Genomic DNA, 9377 nt, shown 5'->3' with positions numbered 1-9377 from the left:
CAGCCCCCGAGGGGCCCCCGGCCGCCAGCCATGGCCGTGCCCATCGCGGTGCTGGACTGCGACCTGCTGCTGTACGGCCGCGGGCACCGCACGCTGGACAGGTTCAAGCTGGAGGATGTCACGGACGAGTACCTGGTGTCCACGTACGGCTTTCCCCGACAGTTCATCTACTACCTGGTGGAGCTGCTGGGAGCCAGCCTCTCGCGCCCCACGCAGCGCTCCAGGGCCATCAGCCCGGAGACGCAGATCCTTGCCGCGCTGGGTTTCTACACCTCCGGCTCCTTCCAGACCCGCATGGGGGACGCCATTGGCATCAGCCAAGCCTCCATGAGCCGCTGCGTTGCCAACGTCACCGAGGCGCTGGTGGAAAGAGCCTCGCAGTTTATTCGCTTTCCTGAGGATGAAGCCACAGTGCAGAGCCTGAAGGATGACTTCTACGGGCTGGCGGGCATGCCGGGGGTGCTGGGGGTGGTTGACTGCACCCACGTGCCGATCAAAGCGCCGAACGCCGAGGACCTGTCCTACGTGAACCGAAAGGGCCTCCACTCCCTGAACTGCCTGATGGTGTGCGACGCCAGAGGAGTCCTGCTGAGTGCAGAAACGCACTGGCCAGGCAGCCTGCCTGACTGCACCGTGTTACAGCAGGCAGCCCTTACAAGCCAGTTCGAAAATGAGCTACATAAAGATGGCTGGCTACTTGGTAAGTCAGTTTTTCGTCGTTCTTTCCTGTGGAATGGCTCTTTCTGTGTTGGCTCCTCTTTGAGTCGGGAGCCTCTGGACACAGGAGATAAGTTTAGTTCAGATTGCTTTCCTGCAAATTCCTCGAGACTTGAGATTCAGTTTGGACTGTCCTCCTCTTGGAAGTGTACAACCGTAACTTGCAGTCTGTGTTTTATATACTCCGATCATTGTATATATTAATTTGTATTCATATTGTAATTTGTATTGATTTGTATAATTTAATTTGTATTTGACCTTTTCAGAATTCTACCCCTTTCTAAGCTGAATTATGCATTTTTTGATTCTGCTTATGCTCTTAGTTCAGTTGTCTTACTTTCACTGTATTGCACAGTAAATGGATTCTCTTAGAACTATTCCACGTACTTCAAGGATTTCCCTCTGTAAAAGGGAGTGTCTTTACTTTGTTGTTTGTCACATTTGTAAACCAGAGTTATCGTTGCTCTTTCATGTTTTCTGCTTTAGCCTGAGAGATAAGTTATTCTGTATCTACACTACCAGAAAACTTGGGGTGAAGAGCTGAAACCCTGAGGTGGTTAACTGTAGGTCTGTAACCTGTCTCCCTTCCTTTCACTGCGAACAGGTGACAGCTCCTTCTTTCTCCGAACCTGGCTGATGACCCCTCTGCACATCCCCGAGACACCCGCGGAATATCGCTACAACATGGCGCACTCCGCCACCCACAACGTCATTGAGCGGACGTTCAGAACCATTCGATCGCGCTTCCGCTGCCTGGATGGGTCCAAAGGCACCCTGCAGTATTCCCCAGAGAAATCCAGCCACATCATTCTGGCCTGCTGCGTGCTTCATAACATCTCTCTGGAACACGGGCTGGACGTGTGGTCCTCCCCGGCCACAGGACACGTGGAGCAGCCCGAAGAGGAGTATGAGCAGATGGAATCAATGGACTCGGAAGCCTGTCGTATTCGTCAGGAGCTTCTGCTTACTCACTTTAGCTAGTGTTGTGACAGCAGGAAGGCTTTAACGGTTCATCTGAGAAGATACAGAGAGCAGCTGTGTCCCTCTTCTTAAGTTTGTAATGACTATGCGGGTGTGGGACGAGGAGAAATTTTATTCACTTCATTTCAGGGGGTATTATGAGCTTCTCTTGATCTCCTCATAGGTGTCATTTAATTGCTAAACTTTTACTGTTATTGATGCTTATAGACTCCCCTTTCACCTGATATAGGGAACAATGACTGTAATGTGAGATCAGTGGAGAAACTCGGGACGTTGTCTTTGATAACAATGGAAAATCTGTAAGCGTTGCACTATTTTACAAAGCAACAATTCTATGCCTCTTTGTAACCCAAATCACAGTTGATTTTGAAACAGCATTTCACACAAATTAAACTTCCATGTGGACCCACGTCTACCCTGAGTTGATGAGCAGCAAGGCACATAAGGATTTCTCTTTTGGTTTGCAGGTATAAATTCCTGCTAAGTGCCACTGGAGTCTTGCACACCTCACAGAACCCGGCGGTTCCTGACAGCTGTGTTCTGGAGGGAGCCGGGCTTTGTGCGAGGTGCGTGGTAGTGTGCGCACACCTTGGAGGTGAGGAAGGGTTGGATGAGATCCTTTCTTTTCCAAGAAGGAAAAGCACCAGGCTGGAGAAGATGCGAAGCTGGGGTTGACTCTGTCACTTAATGGAGCCAGGAAAGGGGCTGGTGGATTGAGCCTGGCTCTCGCGAGGGGTCTGGCAGCACCACTCGGCTGGTTGGGTGCTGCAGGGGCAATGCCCGGGGCTGACCGGCTCACAAAGAGCGAACAACTGCAGAAGTTCTGCCTTCAGAGGAGAGCTGAGATACGGCAGGGCACGGGTTCGGTGCCGAAGGGAGGCGGCCGTAGGCAGCCCCGCCTGCCGCAGCCCTCGGGCCGTACCCGGCCCGGCCCCGTGCCGCTCCGCGCTCGACTGGCCGGGCCTGCCGGCTGGGCCGGCCGCGGGGGGGCAGCGGCGGCCCGCAGGCGCTCGGCGCTCGTCTGGCGCGGGCTGCCGCCGCCGCTCTACCTTCGGCTGCTCGGGCCTGGCTCCCGCTCCTCGGCGCCGCTCCCCGGGCCCGGCTCGGCGCTCGGCTGCCTGGCCTGGCCGGAGCTCGGAGCGGCGGCGGCGGCAGCAGCGGCGAGCGAGCGGAGGGGCCGCTCCGACCGGCCTGGCCCCGGCCCCCCCCGGCCCCGGCCCCCCGCCGCAGGTAGGCCCCGGCCCCGCTCCTCGGCCCGCCCCCGGCTCGGGGCCGCTCCCCGGGCGGGCGCGGCCGCGGCGGGGCCCCGGGAGGTTGCGGCGGAGGCGGCGGCCGGCGCGGGGCCGCCGGGGCTCGGGGCCCGCGGCCTCGGGGAGCCGGCACCCGGCCCGCGGCGGGGAGGCCGCGCCGGGCCCTCGGCCCCGGGACGGCGGCGCCGGGCGGGTGCGGCCCCGGCGGAGGCGGCGGGACCGGAGCGGGGCGCCCCGGGAGCCCCCCCCCCCGCCGCCCGGTGCCGGGGCTGCCGCAGGGCGCTGCCCCGCTGAGCGCGGCGAGGCGGCGGCTCCTGGGGCCGGCGGCGCGCTCTCGGCCGGCTCCGGGGGGCGTGCGGCGGGAGTCCTGCCCCCGGAGGGCTTCGCGTCCCGCGGGGTTGCTCTGGGTGGCTATCCGTGGTATTTCCCCCAGCGCGTACCCTTACGGTACCCTCCCGCTGTAAGGGGTAGGAAGGGTTTCTGTCCAGGGGCAAGCCGCTTCTCAGCCGTGCGGCTACGGAGAGCACATTAACTGCATAAATACGCTCAGGAAGAGCGCCCCGTGCCACCCCATTTCTCCTCCACACCAGGCGTTTCAGATCTTCAGATGAAGCCCAGCGTGTTTTTCTGTTTGTCTTTGTTTACCGCTCCACCCAGCTTGGTGTCCTTTGCAAATGTCAGCTTGGCTCCTCAGCCTCTGCCACTCCCATCCTCTTTCAGATTGCTAATGGGGATGTTAAAATGGAACCTGGCAGTGACCTTCTTGTGGTGCACGCTTACTGCCAGTCCGTTGCAGCGCTGCGTAATTTTGTTGCTGGGTTCATTTTCAGAATAGGGGATGAGGTTAAATCCGGGCACGTTCGAATGCCTTGTGAGTAACACAGCAGCGAGTTTCAGGTGCAGTTCCCCAAGTTTAACATCCTTGTTAATCTTCTGGACTGCTGCTGTGGTTCAGCTTCTGGTGTTCAGAGGTCTTTGGTAGAGCTTGCTTGTTAATTCTGTAGTCCCCAGTTAGTGTTGCTGTAGATTAGGGTTTTATTTAAAAATGGTCTGTTTGTGTTTTGAAGGTAGCAAACGAGTATCTGGTACTCATCCGTGGCGTTGCGGTGGTGGGGATGTTAATGAGGGCAGCAGTCCGTGAGCAGTTCTGTGTTTTTTTCTAGTACTTGGAATGAAGAACGTGTCTGGATCCAGATAGCTGGACTCGCCTGTTCAGACTTAGCTACCGGGGAGTGTACGCAGAGTGTTTATTTTGCTGTCAGCTTCTTCTTAATTTTCTTTCTTTTGCCCTTTTCTGAGTCATAGCTGACCCCCTGGATTCTTGTTCGGCTGTTTTCTACTTTTCCATTTTCCACACGGCGCTTTCAACTTCTACGCAGCTGCAGCGACCGTTTGTAAGGAAGGCGAGCAATAACGCTGCCTGCTAGTATCCCCTTGTCATGAGTTAGGGATTTGAATATTTCCTCCCTTCCTGCACCATAATTTTGTTTAATGAAACTGATGGAAAATAAGTTCAGTATCTTTTGTGCAGTGGCTAGCAAGCTGGCTGAATTGAGGACACCTACAAAGTCATTGTTGATGCTGCTAATATAGTTAACGCTCATTAACATTTCTCAGGTGAATAGCATTAAGGTACTTTTCTTTTTTCTTTCCCCCCTGTTGAGTTTGTATTGTTGGAGACCTGATAAGGGGCATAGTACATGTTAATAGTTACCTTGTGTGCTCTTGAGTTGGGAGTCCTGCACGAATCTAGCAAGGAAAGTGACAGAAGCAAATTGTTAATGACGTGAGCGCAAAAGAGTGGTGGTTTTTGGAAGTGAGTAGTGGGGTGATGTGCGGTGGAAGGGGATTAGTGTTAGAAATGTTTTAAGGCTGTTAAATTGTGTGGCAGTTGCTCAGTGAAAGACCTATTGATGGAGTTGCTTAAACCAAGAGACGTACGTCCCTGCTAGATTTAACGTGGGTTGTGAAGGACTTTGACTATAACTGCTGTCCGGTAGCTGTTTGTTGTCTCGGTTCCTGTAAGCTGTTGGTTGAAGGCACGTAGGGTGGTGAGGTGCCAGGTCTGAGCGGGGAGAGAGTCATCTTGATCCATGTGCTGTGGCACAGCTCCGCTTGTGATGCTCTCAGTGAGGTCTCGGGGGCTGTCCCGGCAGAGCAACGCCTTCCTGCAGCCCTGTTGCAGCACGTAGCACTAACTCGCCACCTGGAGCAGCGTAGAACGGTTCAGAGGAGTGTCTGACCCCCGTTTCTGATACTTTTTTGTTCCTTCCTCCTTACGTTTCTCACATGCTTCTTCTGAGGCTGAGAAGGGGAAAGGGTGTCAGGAATTGGCAGCGCAGGTCTGAATGAATAAAATACTTCACCCTGTGGATGGATACCCATGCCATTCCCAAAACCCTTCCATGCCAACCCAAACCATTGCACTCTGTGATGCCAGTGCTCCCAAATTGTTCTTGCATGCGTGATGCTGGTAGGTAGCACTTGGCTGCGGCTCTTGAGCTTGAGGAACCTTCATGGGACTTCTCAAAACCTCAATATTTACGTTAATTGAGAATTTCTTTGCTCCTCTATCAAAATGAGAGTGGTTCTCTGAAGGGGTTAAGCTGCTTTCTTTTTTTGCTCTATTCTTCTCTTTGCTCTGCCCCTCCTTTCCTACTGTGTGCAGGGCTTTGCCAAAGATACCACGGGCTGAGCGCGGAGTCGGGACACAAACTCTTAATCTCCTGGATCTCAGGTCTGCTCTTTGACAGACCTTACAGCTTTATGAAATTATATTTATTCTCTTCCCGGCCTGTGGATTGGAGCTAGTATCTCCTCAAGAATTCTTGACGCTTATGTGGAAATAGCAATAATAGACAGGGAAATGCTTCGTGTTATCGCTGGCAAATGAAGCTGCCAGACACAGCTTATTGCTTACCTTTTTATGACTTCCCTTCTCATCTGTACCACCAGTTTGCTGACCTTTAGAAGGTGGTATCTGCAGCTTTCTCTTCCACTTTCTGATATTTTTGCTGTAAATAACTAGCAATTAAAAGTACTTCTCTTACAGGTATTCTAGCTCATTTAATCCAGACCGGGAAGACAAATTCAGATTCTGATGGCAGTCAGCTCCACGTTGTTGTCATTTCAAGATATGATATGACAATGTGCTCTTGACATCTTTGTAATCTAATTAAATTTCCTGAGCTGTTTGTGGTTTCAATTTAAAATACAACAATGGGTTTTTTAATCAAGAAGCACTAATGCTAGTTATTTTCTTTTCATAATCCTGTTGTGATTTATATGGAAATGCGTAGAGTTGCAGATACAACTTAGAGCCGTGTATCTAGTGCATCTGCAAAAGATGTGCTTTGGAGTTACTTTCTAAATCCCTCTCCCTTTAATCAAAGGAAAACTTCAACTTGCTGAATATCTTTAAAGCTTTGAAGAGTAAAAAGAGTCACACAATGAAAGTGCCTTCGTGGTGGTAAATCTGGACCCTGTTACCTAGTTCCATCACAAACTTACTGTCTATCCTCTTCAGGTTCTTTTCTTTTTACAGTTTGGGGCGGTTGGTTGAGGACTGGCTTTGTGCTCTTTAGTAGCCTAATGTCAGGAACCTGCGTATTTCCAGTGTCTTAATTTAAAGTTCCCGTGGTTTTATTTTGTTTGTTTTTTGGGATAATCACGGACACAGAAGTAGAAACAGAAAGCAATATAACGCACTCTAGTTTTGCTTCTTTCATTCTTTCAGCTTATTTCCAATGCATGTCCATTTAGATATTGCTGCAAGATAACTTTGAAGTTATCACTTGGAATGAAGGGAAGACGAATTGTGGTATTGGGAGGAAAGTGTAAAAATGCAGCTGATCAGGTACTTTCTCAGAAATTCATGTGGCTTGGCTGCTTTGTATGGAGCACAAGACAAGTTTTGGAAGAGCAGGAGGTACTAAGTTTAGATCAGTGGAACTGTTCTGGATATGAGTCATGTCACCCTTTTTTACTGATTTTTGTTGTTGTTTTTGCATTGTTCAAATTCCAGTGCTACATAGTTCGATTACTTACCAAACTAGGACTCTTTGACTCGTCCTGTTTGTTTAGCTGAGCTGATACAGTGTGGAGAGGGCAAATCAGCTTTTTTGTTTTGGTTTTACATCAACTTATTTTTTTTATTTTGCTCAGTCTTTCATGTGGAGACATGAAAAGGTTTAGAGGGAATGGCAAGGTACTTGGTATGAATTGAATCAACGACTTTAATAAAAATGCTGGTAGGCTTGAGGTCCTCTTCTACCCAGGATAGCATTTCTGGGGCTTTTTATGCATCTTGTTTTGTGCAATTTAGGAAGCTGTTGGCATCACTCCCCCCTTATTGCAGAGGGGAGAAACTTGGAGCAGAAACAGGGCGCTGAACTAGAAAGTCATGGGAGCTGTGTTACTGCTCGCGCATGTTCTGAACGATGCTTTAGGCTTCTAGTTCTCCTTTGGAGATGTCCTGTCTCTGGGTCTTGGAGAACGAGGACTTGTTGCTTTATCAGTGAAGCTCCTGTGAAAGGAGAGGGGCTGTGTAGGCTGCAGGCATACTGACAAGATGGTCTCAGGCTCTCTTCAGCACGCATGGTGTCTTTTCCTTCCCTCTTTAGGGCATGTTAAAGATGCTGGGGTCCTGATAAAGCAATTTGCCTCAAAATTAAACTTTGTAAAATAGGAGGGAAACCTGGTTGTAGAAAGTGATTTGAGGAAATGGCATGTCTTGTGACTGCAGCCTCTAAGGATCGCTGGTAGTGAAGGTGAAGCGTTTGGCCTTTACCACCATAAAAACTGTTCTGCGCGTGGTCTTCAGATTGTTACTGGTAGAAGTCACCTGATTGTGCAATAGTGGATTTATTGAGTTATCACTAATATTTACTAAATACAACCAAAACCACTATGCAGTGTTTTTGATTGTATTTACATTAGTACACTACATACTGCTGGCACTGACCCATAACTTGTGGGGATCCCATTGGTTTTATAGTCAACGCATTCTGGAAGTCTTAAAGCTTGACAAAGGGACTTGGAGACAGAAAGTAACAGCATGTGCTCCCTTCCTCCTCTCTGCGCTTTTCTGGGGGATTCTCTCCATGCATCCCAGATTGCAAAGCCAGGGATGGTTTTTATCTTTCACTTAATGTTGTTTCTGTCTTCGTCGTTCACTTGAGAGCTCTTTGGGCAGCAAAGCTGTCTGTAACTATTTGGACATTTGTATCTTTTGGACAGAACTCCCGTTATAAGTAGTGTTTACCGATTGCAGCTTTTTTCATTTAACCACCGGTGGAGCAGATACCACTGCTCCTGTACGCACGTGTCAGGAAAGGCTCCCAGGGGCATGCTCTGCACACAACCAGGAGGTCCTTAGGAGTGGTAAGAGATCTGTAGTCAAGAGCTGAAGGCTATGTGAAATAACTTCTTTCCCCAAAGCCAGCTATGCTTCCAGATTCTCCACAAAATATTTAATGCCAAAGCTGTGTGTGTTTAAGAAATGGGACCAGGATCTCTGTAAAATGCTGAAGCTTGTTAGTGGAAAACTGACAGACCCACTGCATAACACACAAAACATCTTGACATCCTTTCTGTAAGGCCATTTGAATGGGTTTAGGTTTATTCCTCCTCACTTCCCACCTTTTTGTTGGTGTTTTCTTGTGGTCCTGTACCACTATGAAGTGTTACCAGTTAATTTGCTGCTTCAATTTGGTTTTGGGGAGGTTCAGCATCTGTAGAAGTGATGATCACAACTGAGCTTACACTGATCTGAGGCCAGTTCTTGAGGCTTCCTCAAGGACAGCTGGCGCAGAGCAAGTGAAAAGGCTTGGGGTTGGGCTGTGCTCTTTCCAAAATTATAAACAGCCCAGTGTGCTGTCCTGAAATGCCCTGAAGGGAGAAAACTGTTAAGGAAACAAAGCCGCCAATTACAGAAAAATTTCTGAGTTTCCACTTTGGGAATTTCTCTGGAGCCCTGGCCCACATCCAGGGCATCACCTAATCTTCTAGTTGTCGGACTCCACTTCTGGTCATCCTGGTTTAAAAACGCAAAACAAGACAACAGAGAAATACAGGTCCCAAAGCAGTTCCTGGTGCTGGTGGTCGGCTGCTCATCAGCTGTGATAGCTCAGCTTTTGTAACAGAAGCAACGCTGCTGCTGAATCGGTCCGCTGCTGGCCCAGGCAGGTTTGGTCCAAGGAACCACACGTTTTCTTGATGCTGTGGCCTGAGTTGTATTTTCAAGCCCACAGAGCTCATTTTAAACTTCGTTAGTTGGATGACTGATGTGGTTGGTACTTCAGTGTTTTGTCTTTTCATGGGATTTAGTGGCACGCTGTCATTTTTCTCCTTACATCTGAGCAAAATGTTTGGATTTGATGGGTACCTGTATTAGATTAGAGAAGGAACTGGGTCTATCTCTTGGGGAAA

General features: G+C 49.9%; 2 protein-coding genes across 7 annotated transcripts in view; both read left to right on the top strand.

Annotated features, from left to right (window-relative positions):
* Nucleotides 1-24: 24 nt before the first annotated feature.
* HARBI1 (harbinger transposase derived 1) lies at nucleotides 25-2111 on the top strand. The gene is made up of 2 exons (XM_035539657.2): nucleotides 25-700; nucleotides 1322-2111. Exons 1-2 carry the CDS (start codon nucleotides 31-33, stop codon nucleotides 1696-1698), a joined length of 1047 nt encoding a protein of 348 aa, XP_035395550.1. The 5' UTR covers nucleotides 25-30; the 3' UTR covers nucleotides 1699-2111.
* Nucleotides 2112-2827: 716 nt separating this feature from the next.
* AMBRA1 (autophagy and beclin 1 regulator 1) overlaps nucleotides 2828-9377 on the top strand; it is a 130593-nt gene continuing 124043 nt past the window's right edge. For 2 of the 6 annotated variants that reach the window (XM_035539686.2, XM_050711044.1), the window contains exon 1: nucleotides 3581-4565. The gene's annotated coding sequence lies outside the window, so the exon portion shown is untranslated. Of the gene's footprint in view, nucleotides 2929-3288; nucleotides 3369-3580; nucleotides 4566-7683; nucleotides 8331-9377 lie in introns of those variants that run through there. The other 4 variants (XM_035539684.2, XM_050711045.1, XM_050711047.1 and 1 more) reach the window with 4 other exon arrangements.

The sequence above is a fragment of the Cygnus atratus genome, chromosome 5 (genome assembly GCF_013377495.2).
Source record: "Cygnus atratus isolate AKBS03 ecotype Queensland, Australia chromosome 5, CAtr_DNAZoo_HiC_assembly, whole genome shotgun sequence".
Lineage (NCBI taxonomy): Eukaryota > Metazoa > Chordata > Aves > Anseriformes > Anatidae > Cygnus > Cygnus atratus.
This window is presented reverse-complemented; position numbering and strand designations above follow the sequence as displayed.

Excerpts from the sequence above, each read along its gene's own strand:
- HARBI1 (XM_035539657.2), top strand. The coding sequence starts at position 31 with ATGGCCGTGCCCATCGCGGTGCTGGACTGCGACCTGCTGCTGTACGGC. Across the intron at positions 701-1,321 it reads TAAAGATGGCTGGCTACTTG|GTGACAGCTCCTTCTTTCTC; the intron begins GTAAGTCAGTTT and ends CACTGCGAACAG.